At 33.8% G+C, this 20,407-nt stretch overlaps 1 protein-coding gene across 1 annotated transcript; it reads left to right on the top strand.

Moving 5' to 3' along the window:
- The first annotated feature begins 640 nt into the window (after positions 1–640).
- LOC136979846 (very long chain fatty acid elongase 3-like) lies at positions 641–16,278 on the top strand. The gene is made up of 2 exons (XM_067275871.1): positions 641–1,358; positions 16,028–16,278. Exons 1-2 carry the CDS (start codon positions 641–643, stop codon positions 16,276–16,278), a joined length of 969 nt encoding a protein of 322 aa, XP_067131972.1.
- Positions 16,279–20,407: the final 4,129 nt, after the last annotated feature.

Here is a 20,407-nt window from a genome sequence, read left to right as displayed (position 1 = left end):
TTCTAGAACAGCAAATCTACTAGAATGGTGTTACAATACTGTGGTTATCACTATTTTATAGTAAATATCACCATTATGTTAAGAAGGCCTAAGTTTGGATACATTTGTAAGAAAACCTACTACAAATTTTCAGGAAATAGATTTATTATAAATGAATTTCTTTACATTTTATCTAAATGCAAATTAATGTTTCCTCGTTCGCTAGTAAATCTGTGGTTTAGTTGGAATACCGTTTAAAACTGGGAATCATTAGCTTTCAGTTGCCTGTTCAAATGGCAACTTACGCTTACAATTTTCGTGTATAACACTACATAACAGCCAAAAAACTTCAAAAATATTACGCATGTGTAAGTAGCTGAGACCTATTAAAAAAATAGTACAAGCATAGGGTGTGGAAGAGTCTCAGTTTGGCCTTCGTGGTATATACAAATAAAGCGTAAAGTTAAGCAAATCGATAAAATACTTTTGACCTTAAATTTGGAATATTTCTTAAAAATTTATGAATTTGTTATAATTTATTGTCAGATAAAATATTATTTTTATTATTTATTTATTTATTTTTAAACGAATACACTAAAATAATATTTTTGTGTATTTTATATATTATAACACAGCTTTCTTTCCAGAACACAAACACAAGATGAAATCATTCAACTTAAGCGAACCGCTTCCAGCTCCTTTTCAATTCGAAACTATTATCGATAAAGAAGATGTGAAACGATTCTATCGGAATTATTGGCATTATTCAGTCTACATTGCCACCGTCTACTTGATAACCATCTACTTTCTTCGAGAATATATGAAGACCAGACCTGCCTTCGAACTCAAACGTGCATCTTTCGTTTGGAATGGGATCCTTGCGCTATATAGTATCATCACGACTATGAGAGGATTTCCAGCATTCCTGTTTGCATTTAGTCATTACCCGTTTTATCATATCGTTTGTGATAAGATGCTTACGGAACAATCTTCACCGTTAATATTTTGGGGTACATTATTTCTGTTTTCAAAAGTATGGGAATTAGGAGATACTGTTCTAATTGTACTGAGAAAAAGGAATCTAATGTTTCTGCATTGGTATCATCATGTGGCAACTTTAATCGGAATGTGGCACGCTGCATATAGGGAAGCATCTTTCGGAACTTTACTGAGTTATACAAATGTTTTCGTGCATTCTTTTATGTACAGCTATTTTGCTCTAAAATCAGTCGACGTGAAGATTCCTGTTAAATTCGCCATGTTCATCACGGCCATTCAAACATTACAGATGCTATTCGGTGTTCTTCTTTCATTCTGGGTATATTGGCTTCACTTAAATAATTATGAATGTGACACTCCTAAAGATGTTCTCGAAACCGGTTTCGTGATATATTCATCATATTTATTCTTATTTAGTTACCTATTTTATAATTCTTACATTAAATCTCGTTCAAAAAAGAAACATGAATAAGCATGATGCTTTAATCATAATTGTAAATAATATCTTTATCTGTTTAAAATGAAAAATGAGTAAATGATATATACCAATTGTTTTCGTAAAGATATTTTAAAAATTAGATAGATATAACTGTTAAAGTTCATATTTAATGTTAGATTAATATTTCTCAAATGAAAGACATTTAATCTACAATAACTAGAAATTATTACTGTATATCTTATTACAATTTATTTTGTCTTTTAAAAAACTTAAATATAAAGTATTTCAAATATGTTTTTCTTATTTTTACTTATTTATTTATTTTTTGACTCCGTCCTGTGTACCTTTTTTGCCCTCTTTCTTTGCAAGCTCATCGTGGATTTGGCCAGGCCTGTATGACGGGAGCCGGATGAGGTATGGGAAGGAGGCCGGACATATCTGGACGGACCACACCACGAAAATAGGTGGGGGTTTTTCGACCAATCCAGATTCGATTCCGGACTCCCAGTGCGGTAGCCTGCAACCTTAGCTGCTTGATCATCAGACCATTATTTCAAATATGTAATAAATATTTTGTGGATTTGGTGGCAAAAATTAATATTATATTAAATCGAACTTCAGCAATAAACTTTTTCTTCAAATATTGTTATACAAAAATAATATATAATTAAATAATATTATATAATAATGAATATAATAATTATAAAATAAATTTGTACGATATTTGAAGCGTCGTACAAAAACTGAATAAGAATATTATATTTACATTTAGTTGCATTTTTTTTAAATTGTGATTTGTATAATAATTGTTTGTTTTTGTTTCTAATAAATAGAATCGATTGTCGGAAATTTTCACTTAAACATTACACTGAATAAATTCATTTCAATCGTAGTATAAAATATTGAAATTTCGTGAAATTCGGTGACCAAAACATCTTATATTATTATAATGTGCTGTACAGTACATTACATATTATTATTATTTAATAGTACAAGGGAAACGCTGTATGTACTGTACCAGCATATTACAACAACAACAACAACAACAAAAAGCCATATTACAATCATTAATATCAATTCCAGTTCAAAATACATTATTATTAACAGTACAGCGTGTAATAATTAGCCTGTTGAAAAAAGGAAAAAAAGCAATACAATATTAATAGCAATAGCAAATAAAACTGATAATGATAACAATTAAAACCGAAATAGTAACAATAATAATAATAATAATTTTTTCTACAAAAAACAAGAAACATCACAATTACATAAAGCAGTAACTCTAGCAGACTCGAATAGCACACCATTAAACTTACACTCACATCATATGGACACAACACAACATATAAAAAGCATAGACACCATTAAGCAATCGTGGGCTCGAAAGGCACTCCATGGCAGGCATCCTTATGATCTGGCCCAGGATTTTTTTGACAAAACTGCATCAAACAGCTGGTTAGCTCGGGGATTCCTGTTTGGGGAGACGGAAGGATTCATGATTGCCATACAGGATCAGGTCATAAATACTAAAAACTACAGAAAACACATACTCAAGGATGCAACACTCACAAATGACACATGCAGAAAATGTCATGTCATGCCAGAAAGTATACAACACATCACCTCTGGTTGCAAGCTCTTGGCACAGACAGATTATTTACACAGACATAATCAAGTAGCAAATATAATACATCAAGAGCTTGCAAAGAAACACAAATTAGTAGACATCCACGAACCATACTACAAATACATTCCCAGGCAGTATTGGAAAACAACACGCACAAAATGTACTACGACAGAGCCATAATCACAGATAAAACAATTTACCACAACAGACCAGACATCACATTCATTGACAAACACAATAAAATCACATACATTATAGACATATCCATTCCAAACACTCACAATATACAAAACGCATGCACTGAAAAAATTAGCAAGTACACAGAACTTGCCCAGGAAATAAGGCATCTGTGGAGGATAAATAGAGTGCTTATTGTACCTGTTGTTCTCTCTTCTACAAATGTCATACCACACACACTACACAAAAGCCTGGGCACATTAAAATTGAATAGAAATTTGTACATCACACTACAGAAGGCCACTATATTGAAAACATGTCATATTGTGAGAAAATTCCTGAATACAGACACACACACTGATACACTTCTTTAATTTCTGTTTTGGTTACTATGCCTTGACTTTGGTCCGGCATAGTGCACAGCCACCGGTGTTAACCGAGTATATCTCACTTAACCCAACATAATAATAACAACTCTCCTGGGGTCACCACCTGGTCGTGGTGGGAGAGCCCAGTAATTTTACTGATCTATAGGGCAATGCAGGCTGAAGCACAAGCTCCTGGTAGGGACACCCATGCCAGTAAGGTCTATGGGGAGAAACGAAGCAAAGAGTGACCACACCCACATTCTGTGGAAATATTTATTATTATAATAACTAGATCAAAGTGTGATACCGGCTCGGACGTCGCCCGGGTTAACAAGGTCCGCGTTCATGGGTTAGGCAGAGGCTCACGTTCGAAAAATAGGCCACAGTCTCCCTTGGTTACCGGTGGCGAAAGCAGCACCGGCCCAAGCATGGCTACTGCAATGTCCTCAACAGATATGAGAAACCAACCCAGCCTTGGTGTTTCTGTGGCAATGCATCCACAGACCACAAAGGCTGGAAAACCACGCCAACGGATGAAATGAACAGTAGAAATGAACGGGTTTATCATCCGTACTTACTACACCATCACAAAACTTGAAAAAAACATGAAAGCATACAGACAACAACTACTTCATAGATTCACACAACAGTATCCTCATCTCACTGTCACCGAACAAAGGGTTGTTGATCAAAAAAGAACAATTATACACAACGACCTTATTCCACAAACAACACTTGAACTTATCAAACAACAGGTTGCTGATCAAATACATCAACAGACAGAAACATCTAACATTAATGAAGATCATGTAACCTGTCAGGATAATCCAGCAACAAGCATTGATAATAACACACATACAACAATTACCACTAATGATACTACAGACACTTCCTCATCCATCACTGATAACATAGACATGGATTTAGTTAATACGCTCTCACTTATATTTCAGGAAACACTCATTAAATATACAGGCACAGATCCCACACAACGACCACGAATACCAAAAATCAACACGTCAAAGGAAGTAGGAAAAACACTAAATTATGTAAACACTCACTTACTACCACACTACATTCATTCAATTTCTACACTCTCAGACATTCATACATTAGTTTATGCTGGGGCAGTCACAGTAGTGACACACCATGGACTGAAAGTACAATCACAGACAAATACACAGAAAACCCAATTCTATCATCAGCCTGCCTGGCAGAGAAGAATAGAAACACAGATAAATGACATTAGACAGCAATTAGGCAGGCTGACACAATACACTAAAAACAACATAACACCCAAATTAAGGAAACAGCTCAAAAACATTTTCAAGAAAATAAAAACACACACAAAACACGAACATCACAACACACGCATTAGAGAATACATTGGTACACTAAAACAAAAACTTGCTGCCAAAGCACGTAGACTCAAACGATACAAAACATGTACACTACGAAAACAACGAAATAAATTATTTACAAACAGTGAAAAACTTTTTTACAGACAAATTAATAACAAAGCAAACAGATACACAGCACAGTGGCACACCAACAGAAGAAGAACTCACAACATATTGGTCTTCTCTTTGGTCCAGTGCTGTTACGCATAATGCTGATGCAGGCTGGATCGAGGAGGAGAACAGAAACTTGCACAACACACCAACTATGCCCTGTGCTGAAATAAACATACATGATTTCCAATACACTGTTAACAGAACACACAACTGGAAGACACCTGGTGTAGACAACATTCACAATTTCTGGTACAAAAAGTTTACATCACTGCACCAGGAACTAGCTAAACACCTAACACACATCATCATCAATCCACAAGACATGCCAAATTTCCTTACTCAGGGCATCACCTACATGAAACCTAAAAACAACAATACCACAGACCCCACACAATACAGACCAATTACTTGTCTTCCAACACTCTACAAATTATTGATATCTTGTATCGCAAACAAAATATACAAACATGTTGAAGAACATGATATTGTTACGGAACAACAAAAACGTTGCCGTAGAAATCACACGGGATACGAAAAACAGTTACTCATAGATTCAGTCATTCTACGGCAAGCACACAAACGACACAGAAACATACACATGGCATATATAGACTACAGAAAAGCATTCGACACTGCATTCGAAACTGCAGAAAAGCATTCGAACTGTGTTACAGTTGGCTGCTACATATTCTACACATGTACAAAATACATCCATCACTCATTACATTCTTTCAAAACACTATGCAGCACTGGAGAACAACACTACATCTCAGGGTTAGTAACACTTCCATACAAACAAACCAAATTTTTATTAGGCGAGGAATTTTTCAAGGAGATTCCTTGAGTCCTCTCTGGTTCTGCCTATTCTTAAACCCATTATCCAACATGTTAAACAACACACAATATGGCTACAATATCAGGCATGAAAAAACAACACAGTATACACTGTCACATCTCATGTACAGTACATGGATGACATAAAACTTTATGCATCCACACAAAAACAACTTCATCAACTCCTACAAATCACACATTCATACACCAAGGACATACAAATGGAATTTGGCCTAGATAAATGCAAAACACTTCACATAGAAAAAGGAATCCTGAAGAAAGAAGATTTTGCGCTTGGAAATGGAGACGTTATTGAATCCATGGAAGAGGGCGAGTTCTACAAGTATTTAGGATTCCAACAGGCCAAACTAACAGAACATACACAAATAAAGCAAAGATTAATTAAAGAATACCAAAGTAGGTTAAATGCTATTCTCAGAACACAGTTAAATGCAGAACATACAGTTAAAGCAATAAACACATATGTCATTCCAGTACTTACATATTCTTTTGGAGTTATACATTGGACTCACGCAGATCTCGAGCAACTCCAAAAGAAAACAAGAACAACACTTACTAAGCGTAAACAACATCATCCTAAATCCGCCACAGAAAGATAAACCCTTCCACGTAAAGATGGCGGACGTGGCCTGATTGACATAGTTAACCTTCACTACAAACAAATACAGTCACTGCGAGAGTTTTTCTATAAAAAACAAGAAACATCACAATTACATAAAGCAGTAACTCTAGCAGACTCGAATAACACACCATTAAACTTACACTCACATCATATGGACACAACACAACATATAAAAAGCATAGACACCATTAAGCAATCGTGGGCTCGAAAGGCACTCCATGGCAGGCATCCTTATGATGTGTCCCCGGATTTTGTTGACAAAACTGCGTCAAACAGCTGGTTAGCTCGGGGATGCCTCTTTGGGGAGACAGAAGGATTCATGATTGCCATACAGGATCAGGTCATAAATACTAAAAACTACAGAAAACACATACTCAAAGATGCAACACTCACAAATGACACATGCAGAAAATGTCACATCATGCCAGAAACTAAACAAAACATCACCTCTGGTTGCAAGCTCTTGGCACAGACAGATTATTTACACAGACATAATCAAGTAGCAAATATAATACACCAAGAGCTTGCAAAGAAACACAAATTAGTAGACATCCACGAACCATACTACAAATACATTCCACAGACAGTATTGGAAAACAACACGCACAAAATGTTCTTCGACAGAGCCATAATCACAGATAAAACAATTTACCACAACAGACCAGACATCACACTCGTTGACAAACACAATAAAATCACATATATTATAGACATATCCATTCCAAACACTCACAATATACAAAATGCATGCACTGAAAAAATTAGCAAGTACACAGAACTCGCCCAGGAAATAAGGCATCTGTGGAGGATGGATAGAGTGCTTATTGTACCTGTCGTTCTCTGCTCTACAGGTGTCATACCACACACACTACAGAAAAGCCTGGGCACATTACAATTGAATAGAAACACATACATCACACTACAGAAGGCCACTATATTGAATACATGTCATATTGTGAGAAAATTCCTGAATACAGACACACACACTGATACACTTCTTTAATTTCTGTTTTGATTACTATGCCTTGACTTTGGTCCGGCATAGTATGCAGCCACCGGTGTTAACCGCGTATATTTCACCTAACCCAACATAATAATAATAATATACACGAAAAGTGGTAGCGAATATTTAACGCAAATAAAAATTATATTAAACAATTAAACAATTACCTGAAAAAATTAAATAAATTATTAATTATAATACGCCCGAAAGCGCCGACCAAAAACGCTGTCAACTCTCAAGCATTGAAACATCCACTAATGTACTGTACGTACTATATCCACCCTCCTGGTGGTTAAATTCTGAAAAAATTAATATCTTAACTAAACAAATTAGTACCCAAAGCAATTATTTTATTAATGAAATTATAATACAGTCATATTTATTATAATCGCGTAACAATTGCTTATATGATTGAACCAATAAATTATCTAAACCAAAACACTTTTGTCTGACAGACGTCAGACAAAAGTGACGCCTTACGTTTAGTTACTAAATGAAAAGCATCGAAAGTAACAACTACAGTAACAGAATTCACAATAATCTAAACACGGAACTAGCATTCTTTTAAATTTATTGCATCGCACATATAACACTGTTTGTATAATACAAAATGGTCTATCTATATTTAAACACGTCACCGAGCCCCATTCATTAAAAATATTCAAGTACCACTAATTACATTTATAGTTAGCAGCTCTAACATTATAAACAATAAATTCATTTCATTATCTGGGGTGGTCGTAAAATCTGGAAACATAGATAATAATTAAATGTGTTATGTTAACTTAAAAGAGTTATTTATATTAGGGCTTATCATACCAGTTAACACAAACACAAAATTTCTTAAATTTAATATATAGTTAAGTTACAATAAAGAGATTATACAGTGAATGAAACCGATATGTATAAAATATGTAAAATACACCCAATGTGCATTTTGGACTTTTTGTTGTACACAGTACCTACTGTAAAATATTTGTGTAAACATTACTGAGGAGGGATCGTCGACGAAAAAGGTGGATCCAAACTGCATTTAAATAAAACATATGAAAATTAAAATTTTTTCTGGATAATTCTTGAATTCTGGTGAGCAGTCGGATTAGAAGGACGTAACAATTTTTATTTATTAGTCCACAAACCCCTTTTAGGTGATTAGATAAGTAACAGATTAAGCCGACTAATATTGGGCACATAGGAATATGTGAGATCCCGGGGAGGTAAGAGGGTTTCGTACCTCCTTTTCCGGCGACTCACTTGTCAAGGATGGCTGTTACGTCGACGGCGCGTTACGCGTTACGCGAGTGGAGGAGGAGGAGGAGGAGGAGGGAGGATGGGGTCGACGACAAGGCGAAGCCGACAGTCAAGAAAGACACCATTTTATAACAAAACAAGATTTATTAAAAGCGAAACGAACAAAACTACACTTCTACCCTCATATACAAAAGGGGGTCCGGAGAGAGAGAGTTTACAAATATTTTTCATACCTCTTAACAAGTCCGTAATAGACGGAGTCCGGTGAATGTCCCGGTAGGTAAATATTCACTCAGAAGCGACGATAATTTTCGGGATGACGGAGAGTCAGTTAATGGGACGATGGCACGTAGAACCTTAGAATTCGTAGGCTGGACAATGGCACTTAAAAACTTCAGAAACTTAGAAACTTTCGGATTCGGTCGACGGCGCAGTGTACTTCGTAATGGAGAGACGATCGGAGAGCCCTTTAGGGGGGGAAGGAAACGTCTTTTATAGGTTTTTGATGGGAAAACCGGTCACGTGATCGATAACGGATCGCAATTAGAGCCATAGGTGTTCCCGGGATTTAAATAAACGACTAATTCGGACGCTAACTGTAAACTATCGTGCAAGATGATCTACCTGCTCCGAGGGAATAACGGCTTGTTGACAGTTAGGGGACGATCGTTGCCAGTCGAGGGTCAACAATTTCCCGGGTATGAAATGTTGTTGATTAAGTCGTTTATAACTGGAGTGAAATAATTCAGAAATTTTAGGTTCTTAACTTCCAGATTTCACAACTACATATAGGCCTATATAAATATTACATAATTATACATTATATAATGTTAAGTGCATTATAGTAAATATCGATGCCCTCTTTTATAGTCTGTGGGCGCCTCTGCATCGACTTACTGTTGGTAGTTCTAAGAATTTTCTATTCATCACAAGACAGATCGCCACTACCGTCAACCCGAAGTCCCGCAATCGAAGTTGGTCGGCCTTAAGAATGCTAAATTGTCATCCTGGGACCAGAATACAAAATTGAAAATCCATTGAGAGACAGGACAGGTATTGTAGAACAGGTACTGGAGAACAGGTATTGTACGTGGCACTGCAGAGAGATCTGGAAAACACTTGCTGTCATGGGCATCGGCAGAAAATTTTCCGGGGGGCAACGCTTGGAAACAAATAATTACATCGATTAATTTAATTTAATTATTTAATTTTTATTTATTTATAGAATACAATGCATATATAACATACAGGGTGGGCCAGCGAAAACGAAACGGCAGAGTGTTCGTGTTTGTCCAAGCAAAGCGCTCGGACAGGTCGATTTTACTCTCGAGGGGTCATCTTTTGCAATAAAGTTTTTGCGATTCTGAATATTAACTAAACAAACATTTTTTTCGAAATAAATGTTTGTTTAGTTACTACAAAATAAATGAGTTTTTAAAATTTTTTGTTGTCTGTTGAATTCAGAATCGCAAAAACTTTATTGCAAAAGATGTCCCCTCGAGAGTAAAATCGACCTGTCCGAGCGCTTTGCTTGGACGAACACGAACACTCTGCCGTTTCGTTTTCGCTGGCCCACCCTGTATATAAATTGACAATATAAAGAAAACAATAATTTTTCACTCGATCCAATGGAAAAGTGCCCCGTTTGCTCCCCTCTGCGGACGCCCATGCTGTACGGTGTAGAACACCACATTTTAAAGAAGTTTATATTGATTATATTTTAGGTGAATAACACCGTCGATTTCTACGGGTTTCGACGGGATTGTTCGAACATTTATTGACGATTCGTCGATTCCCGGTGCCTTTATTTCTGTTTTTTTCCATGACGGAAAGTATGATGATTTTTGCTAAGTATTTCATGTTTATAGAGTAGAGAGGATCTACATTTCTCAGGAAAAATTTATGTCCACATTTACTCAGACCAATCTTGTTTAAATATTCTATGTTAAACATTTTAAAAATTTTATGTTTTTTAGAAGAAAATAAGAAGTAGAAACCTTTATTTACAACTAAACTCACAAGACCTTTCCGTTTCATCGGCAAATATATCGACTGGCTCGACGTTATCCAAACGTATATTATCACATATTTTAAATTCCATTTTTATTGAAAACTTTGGCTCACATTTTTAAGCAATTGACGGGATCGTTATCTTCTGCCTTTCCTCTACATACTTTAAAGGTTAGATGACATTTAATTTTAAATAAAATCGTTAGTTCCGATTTTTTAAAAATCAATTTTGCTTTTAGGATACAAGTGTTTGGTTCTTGCTGTCCAGGTAAGCCTATCTTCCGTTCTCGTTAGTCGATCCTATGTTCACTGTTCTGCCTAGTTTTCATTATAATTGTACGTAGTTTTTAACATTTTTAACTTATACTTTTCGTAATAATTTTTCGATTGTAACATGGAGTTTTTATTCCAAAGTAGGATTTTTGATATTTGATGGATGTGATGTCATCAGAGTGGATAAGCAGAGAGGAAGATGAAACGACATTGGATATGAGCTGGATTGTCTGATATAAAGTGTTATAACTCGCGAACGAATGACAGTATACGTATATGTTTTATACGTGAATGTAGAGAATAACATTCTCTACACTGTCGTATAAAACTGTGATGATGTCTTTGAACGATATTGTCTCTAAAACTACTGATAATCATTGTTGTCTATTAAGATCAGAATAATAAAACTTTACAATTGCATCGGGTTCGGTCCCGCTCCGGGCCGATTATTTTCTTCCAGTTAGTTCTAAATTATTTAAATTATTTAATTAAAATTATAATTGTTAAATTTACCAAGACATGGCGCCTAACGCCAAACTCAGTACCAAATTATCTTATATATTATTATTATTATAGCCGTTTCTAGCCCGATAATTCGGCTGTGGTTAGTGCATTGCATTAATTAATTAATGATTTACAAGTAAACAAGAGTTAGAAGATCTGATTAAAATCTCCAGTACTATGGCTCTGAAACGAATTAAAAGGAGACTTATCAGCATCAATAAAAATCCACCAGCTTATTCTTTGGCAGGAAGTATCGAAGATGACATGTTAAGTGGCAAGCAATGGGTCCATCCGATAGCCCTTACGAAGATGTCATCTTGCTCAATATTTCGTTTCTTCAACAATTACCTATTTAAACTTCTAAAAGTAAAACTCATAATCAAGATTTATCATCAAAATATCAGTGAGGGGGTCATATTTGTTTGAATATTTTAAGAAAAAGATTGGTCTCCATTGCTGACTATAACAAAATTATTACTTTCTATATGTTCGATTTTGAAGATCCATTAGATGTTTACATTTCCGAATTATAGGAGAGGGATATAGAAAGATACAGTAAGAGAGGAAAAAATAGACTGAGAAATTTGTAATATAACATTTATTTTCTGAAAGTTTTTATTTGTCGTTTTCGTTCTTTTGATTTTTCTTCTTGTTACAAGAACATATAAATACAGAAAAAATCGTTACTTTGGTCAATCTACATAATTTTTCTTTTTTTTTTTTTTAAAGATAACTCATTCATTCAGGTTAATTAAAATTTGTTGTATAAACAAATAAATAACAATTATGCATTAATAATGTTGAATTATTTTTTATTAACTCATAACTTTCACCAGGTTAACCGACAGAGAATTCGAACAACAAAGAAATTAGAGAGATATACATTTTATACTTTTAAAACTTTCGTATGCATTTGTTTCAATGCGGAATTTATGAGTTAACTTGACCGTGAATGGTTATATCTTTAAATGTTTTCATACAATTATATATATTTAGTGAAGTACAGCTTATTTACTTTTTAATTATGTGAATTCACTAAATATAATTTAGAATAATTAATTAGACAAAGCGCTTTCAACTGTTTTAATAATCAAAAATGTATATTAATCTTTTTATTAAATATATATTTTTATATTATATTTTTTATAATTAAATTCTGTTTTTAATTATTGTTTATAATTTAAAAAATAATATAAATTTTGACAGATCTAATTAACTCTCTCGAGATATGACACATGGCAACCTTCTATCTCCTAACCCTTTTAATATTAAGGAGCTATGATTCTATTAAATAATAATAAGGAGCATTGATGCTCCTTATTATTATTTAATAAAAGATATCATGCCAAACTTCGTTTCTTATAGACACCAATACACACATACACGGAATATTTTTTTTTTTGTGTTCAGAAGACCTCAAAACGTGGAGATGTACAAAAAACTCCGAGGATCAAATTTGACACGATTCCAATGCTTTCCCTTGTTATGTATATAACAGCCGGGAGAGTAAAATTAAAAAAGTTTAGAAATGCATTTATCACTACAGAGTATTTTGTCTTGTTTAGAAACGTTTAAATAAAGGGTTAAAGAAAGAAATGTCTTGTTATTGTATCATTAAATAATATAAGAATTTATTTGAATTAAGAATGGCGAAAAAGATATTGAAATTGAATACTTCTAAACAACCCGTTATATAAAATACAGTATATATATAAAAGAAGATAACATTTCATGTTTGAGATTTCTCAATTTCCGTGACGATTTATAAGATCTGCGAGATAAAAACATGAAATTTCCACATTAATTTCAAACAACTTAACAATAAACACTTCTAGATTACAAAAAAAAACTGTGTAATTACTTTTGACTTCCCCATTTTTCAAAATACTTTATTCTACTACTTTATTGGAAGACATTAAGAGAGGAAACCTCACAACATCCTATGCACTTACAAATTACAAGAAGGGTTGCGGCCGAAGTTCAAACTTTAAACTTGTAAGGCAATCACTTGTAAGGTACACATTTGACGTTTGAACTCCAAGCAAAATACGTCGCGCCACACGTTTACGTCGCGCACTGATTCATGGAATATTGTTCAAAAGTGACGCAAACATTCAAGAGCGACGAAGGTTACCAGCGAAGGTAAACAAATTAAATTATTTCTAAAAATTTACAAACGAAATATGCTGTTGATGGTAGAAAATGCCGTGAAAGAACAAACCTATTTCTACAGTGTTATGATAAGCTATTATGAATGAACACAAATATATAAAAATTCTATAGGCAGTTCACATCACCTGTAAAAAAATTGAATAATTAAATAATTTCTGAATTAAATCGTCTGTTTTTTACAATGTTATTCACAAATGCTTAAATAATCATTATTTTAATAAAATTCATCATAATTTTAACCCCAAACACAGAAACATGCAGACGTTTAAGCAGAACTTGTACTCGCCACGCTCGTCGTTCCAAACGCCATTGTCACACTTCTAGGATTACGAGATGGCAGCGCTCAAGTTTGACGGTCACGTTTTAGAGATGTAAACCTCGTCCGCAACCTCTCTACAGTTTTATGACCGGCACGACTCTATTGTTAAAGGAAAAGTATGATGTACAGCACATACAGGAGCAAGGCACTACTAATTTGAAGTGGAGAGCACATATTTTATATTAGGGGAGAATGGGGCTACAAGTTTCGTTTTTTAATCAACCTTATATTTTGTTAAGGAAACAATTCTAGCATAAGTATTAAGAGATTAAAATTTAGTAATATATCTAACTTTGCTATAAATACAGTTTTTGGGGTTGATTTTTTGTAAGTTTTTTTATAATTAATAATACAATACCTAAAGCCGGAAAGTAACAACTTACCCCGGTTCGGGGCTAGTTCTTAACAGGGTGGGGCAAGTTGTTACAAGATCTATGGAAGGTGTAATATGTAAAAAAAACAATAATTTATTTAACTAAGTATGTATTTAAAGACTAATCAATAATATCTTATCAATAATTAGTTGTTTTTCTTAAATTTATTATAAAGAAAACATTTTTACGTTTCAACATTTATAACTTTTACTTAAAGAAAAGGGGAGAAAGGAACATCCTTTCCAAGTTCTTGTATAACACCAGAAGTTGCAGGCAAATTTACAACTCCTGATGACCTGGCTGATCCAAGATTTGTCTTTCGTCAGTAAAGCTTACATTTAACAAATACTCTGCTAACTTGTTTTCCTGTTCTTCAATAAAGACCAATCTTACTTTTTTGTAGCCAATCGCAGCGTTTTCTACTCCAGATTTCAACTTCTTTACAAATCTATATAACGTCATATGACAAATATCTAATTCTCTGGCAACAGTTTTTATTTTTTAACCATCTTTAATAACTGCATCTGCAGCTCTTTGCATCAGCTGAGATACAGAACCCCGTGTTGTTTTTCGAATATAAGACCGCATACTGCAAAAGGAAAAAAACATTATTTTTACTGCATTACCGGTACAGATGAACTGGGGCAAGTTGTTCCAAGGTCACAACATGCCCCCAAAGAAGGGAACATCTAGCCCCCATAACACATGGGTTCAAAACAGCAACTACTAGATTAGGTTACGAGACATATACAGTTTTAGCGTAGTATATCAAGATACTCGATATATTTTTGAATAAAAATACCAAACAACTAATCGCTAATTATTTAAATTCGTCAGATATACCAAAAATATCAAACACGAAAGTATTTACTTATGTGGATCAGCGACGTACAGGCTCTCTTTCCAATGTACCGGACGTCACTGGCCTGATTGAGATAGCTGCCGTCGGTGCGCAGAAACGTTCGATTTCATGATATATTTACTAATTATATATATATTTTTTCCTTGTGGAGCTATTTTATCGGATCAACTTACCCCGGGAACTTTTAGCCCCGCTCTCCCCTAAATCTGTACTATTATATAGACAAATTATTATATTTCGTTTCTTACCACTAACCGTGAAAACTACTGAACCAATTGTTACCAAATTTTAACTGTAGCATCTTTTTGATTCTCGGAATGTTTACTGCTAATCAAATCTAGATTTTTTATTAATTAAATAAAACTGCAACGGATTACTGTGTGTCTATTTGTATCTCTCTTCACTAGATGGCGACACACGTCAAGGTATTATCTATAAGAAAAGTGTATTACAGGTACTCCTCATTTTACGACCTATCTGCTAAACGACCACTCGCACTTACGACCAATCGAGTTTCGACTTGCAATTCGGGAAATCCCCTTTCTCAGCTTGAGTGTCGATCAGTGGCAATTGGTGACATGCTCACTGAGCATAGTACAGTATAGGCTTGCTATGCACGTTTTTAGTCAGTGTGATGTAATTTAAACAATTGCGGGCCTTGCCAATGCGCTTAATTTAGATGTTGAAGTGGAAGACATTGCTGAATTAGTGGATTATGCCGATGGAGAGCTAAGAAATGAAGATTTAATAGAGTTAGAAGCGATGCAGTATTTGGAAAAGAAAGAAGACGAAAGAACTGAAGAAGTGAAAAAGAAATTCAAGGTACATGGGTTAGCTGGTTTGTTCTCTAAAATTAATGCGGCTATGTTGGAACTTGAGGCTATGGATCCAAATACTGAACGTTTTCACATAAAGATGAACGTGGGATGAGTGAACTTTTGAAGTGCAATAGAGAAGTTTATCAAGAAAAAAGATTACAACGCAAACCACAGTTACCAGTTTCTTTTCGACTTTTGTTCAAACTTTGTAAAAATAATAATAATAATTCTGTCAGTTAAGGGGACATCCCCATTAACTAATATTATTTAGTATAATGTATGTACTGTGAGGCCTACCATTTCCCCCTTCCAAAATTTATTATATATACATACACACACACATATATATATATACATATGTGCGTGTGCGTGTGTGCGTGTGTGCGTGTGTGCGTGTGTGCGTGTGTGCGTGTGTGCGTGTGTGCGTGTGTGCGTGTGTGCGTGTGTGCGTGTGTGCGTGTGTGCGTGTGTGCGTGTGTGTGTGTATTCGCGAATTGTTATTTACGTTTTCTGTGTAATTTTAATTTTAATTACTTTATCTTAATCTTTAGTTAATAACGTATTCGCTTTAATTAATCAGTTAAAAATTTTATTGTATTTTAAACTCTAAGTGTAGCCTATTTTATACCTTTTATTGTTCTGTCTGGTGGCGTAAAGAACAGCTGCAATGTTGCCACGCCGATTTGCTTGGCATCGGTATATTCCTTAGGCAATTTTCGATAAAGATCTATGGGTTTAAGTCAACTACTGGTTAACGTCAACACTTACAAACAGTCCCACAAGTAGCGATGCTAACGTGAGTCTATCATATATTATTGTATTTGTCAAATACAGTAAGTTTATGATTTTCTGTAAAAAATCTTAATATGTAAATCTTATTACTTTTGATAACTTGAAAGAATCAAAAAACAAAATAGAAAAATTGCAATAAGTTAATGACAATGGCATATTATATCTTCATGAGGTCCAGGTGAGTTTGAATTAGTGGGCCCCATGTACAGTACAGTGTTGACTTCAGGCATTTTTTTTGGGGGGGGAATATTTTGAGGAAAAAATATTTTCTTATAAAAGATTGATTTGGGGCCCGTTAGTGGAGGCCCTAGGTAAGTGTCGATTTTTGCTCATAGGATAACATGCCACTGGTTAACAAAAATATTTTTGTATATTTTTATTTAATTAATGACTTGAAACCGTGTCACGCTTGATTCTTGTTAACTACGAAACACAATATAGTGCTTTGACTATCACTTGGCTTTCTTCTCCCTTTTATTTAGTCGACTAAATAAAAGGGAGAAGAAAGCCAAGTGATCGTCAAAGCACTATATTGTGTTTCGTAGTTATATTTTTATTGTTAGATATACCATTAGATATTCTGTCACAGATATACTATTTTGTGTATTGTATAAGTTTATACAATACATAAGACTAAAATAATGCATTAATATAAAAAAACACCTTGTATATTCAAAATTAATTTAATTATAATGAAAATTTTAATTGCAAAGTTACTTTCATGCTACTCTAAATATACATTTATTTAACAATTTATTTTTATTACAACTGCCACATAACCACATACGGCAGACTAAATATAGCATAATGGCACCAGTAGTTGACCGTTTAAAGCTATTTTGGACGTTGATATTTTTTATTATAATACCACAATACCCAGTAACACAAAAAGCAAAATTCATATATGAAAATAAAGTTTCTTCTATATTTGTCACGAAAATAAAACTCAAATACGAACGATTGGTAACTGAACTGGGATGATGATAACGTTTGATAGAGGTTAAATGTTGTGTGAAAAGAAAGAACAACTATTTTTTCCCTCATATTATTTACAAAACTAAATATCCGAAAACAGTTTAGATATAAACCGTTACATTAAATATAAAATAAATTAAAATTTAATTAATTAACATTATTGCAGAACATTAATATAATATCAAGTAAATTCAAATTCAATTTTCCATCTTAAATTTTATATACAAAATTAATAAACAGTTGTGTTTGCATCCGTATTGAGTAAACGGAAGGAAATTTTCGCTTACTTGTTTGTTTTTTTTCCTGTGGTTTTTTGTGTCAAAAGTAAAATTGGTAAATTTCTTTCAACTGTGTCATTATTTTGTATGTATAATTGTTTCTATGATCGACCTCCGTCTGTATTTATGGCCTTTTTGCCAAAATAGTTTTTTGATATGACAGCACTGGGTGATGATGCTGTCGACTAAAAATATGCAATTATTTTTGTTATAAAATATCAATTATAATTATTCACTTAATAATAAATAATACAATTATTACCTTACTTTCAATAATATAAATTTAATTGTATTATTTATTATTAAGTGAATAATTATAATTGATATTTTATAACAAAAATAATTGCATATTTTTAGTCGACAGCATCATCACCCAGTGCTGTCATATCAAAAAACTATTTTGGCAAAAAGGCCATAAATACAGACGGAGGTCGATCATAGAAACAATTATACATACAAAATAATGACACAATTGAAAGAAATTTACCAATTTTACTTTTGACACAAAAAACCACAGGAAAAAAAAACAAACAAGTAAGCGAAAATTTCCTTCCGTTTACTCAATACGGATGCAAACACAACTAAAAACGACCAACGGTTAAACAAAAATCGGCTAAAATAACGAAACAAACAATTAAAACACAGACACACTGTATAACGCAGACTCGTTATAACGCGGGTTGGCAAGTCAGAAGCGGGTCCAAATAACGAGATTTATTTTGACATATAATTTTGTTTCTTGGAAATGCAAATATGGAAACTTTTCTGAAAAACTTTCGCGAAGGCTGTTAACGACGTTATTCACTTCTGAGATATTGCTTACAATAAACAGCAAAAATGTTACTTCCAACTGCTTTACAGCAGCGATTCTCAACCTTCTTAGCTCCGCTATCCCCAAAATAGTAAATATAAATAAAATTAATATTTTGCGACCCCTACCTAAAGGAATAATAACAGTAAGCCTTACTATTACTAATTGAATTTTGACTGTAATTATAAATGTAAATTTTTTTAAATATTATATAATTCAATGCACTAATTTTATACATTAAGAAAATACCGACAGTATAAAAAATGTAATACAACTATTCCTATTATTTTATGTCGCTGCGTTTATAGCGACGGGTATGAACATGCATGTATGACGTGTACATACAGGAACAATTTACAAGTTCCAACTTGATGTGTACGTGCTCTTTGTAATTCTATCACCTATAATACTCGCTGTGAGAGCATGTTTGAACATGCATATGGATGCGTTTGAACAAGTCGTGCTGTCACTAGTAGAAAAGAGGCGCTGGCGATTGCACCACTTCAGTTAAGTTTCGAATGCGAAGCGTGCGTCTGGTGCTTTTATTTTAGTGTGCGCTCAACCGTGAAACCGAATTGTTTTTTTTTAAATTTCTAATGCTAAATGGATAAATTTGTGAAAAAACGAAATGAGCCATCTACATTCAGTGAATCGGTTGGTAAAAGACAAGGTTGTACAACGACAGTTATTTAAATTATGGTTTCACCTCATTCGATGGAAAGCTACAGTGCGTTGTTTGCTCTCAAGTTCTCTCCGATGAAAGCATGAAGCCATCAAAATTAGTTCGACACTTGGAAACTAAACATCCTGCTCATAAAAACAAATCCTTGGAATTTTTTGAAAGAAAATTACATACCTTGAGAAATCACTAAACTTCTATTTGTAAGTTAAGCTATACTGATAAAAGTGTACTTGAAGCATCTTATCTCGTAGCATTAAGAATAGCTAATATGACCAAACCTCATACAATCGCCAAAAACTTCATATTGCCTGCTGCAATTGATATGGTCAGTTTTTAATAGGTGTGGAAAAAGCAAAAAAATTGAAAGACATTCCGCGCTTTAACGACACAATATCAAGGCGAATCGATGACATGGTTGCCGATGTTCGCGATCAGATAATTCAGAGTTCGAGTGAATTTTTTAGTATTCAATTTGATGAATCAACAGATGTAGCAAACATGTCTCAGTTCTTATGTTTTGTGAGGTATGAATGCGATCAATCAAATAACGTATGTTGTTTTGCAAAACAGTACCAGGTCATTCAGCAGGACAATGTCTTTTTGATGTTTTTTATGAAGCTACGAGAAACTATACTAACATACATTGAACAAAATATATTGCGAGAAATATATTGCGAGAAACTATACTAACATACATTGAACA

The sequence above is a fragment of the Centruroides vittatus genome, unplaced genomic scaffold (assembly GCF_030686945.1).
Source record: "Centruroides vittatus isolate TY-2023 unplaced genomic scaffold, ASM3068694v2 contig_651, whole genome shotgun sequence".
NCBI classification, from domain to species: Eukaryota; Metazoa; Arthropoda; class Arachnida; order Scorpiones; family Buthidae; genus Centruroides; species Centruroides vittatus.
This window is presented reverse-complemented; position numbering and strand designations above follow the sequence as displayed.

Excerpts from the sequence above, each read along its gene's own strand:
- LOC136979846 (XM_067275871.1), top strand. The coding sequence starts at position 641 with ATGAAATCATTCAACTTAAGCGAACCGCTTCCAGCTCCTTTTCAATTC. Across the intron at positions 1,359-16,027 it reads TAAAGATGTTCTCGAAACCG|ATGTTGAAGTGGAAGACATT; the intron begins GTTTCGTGATAT and ends CGCTTAATTTAG.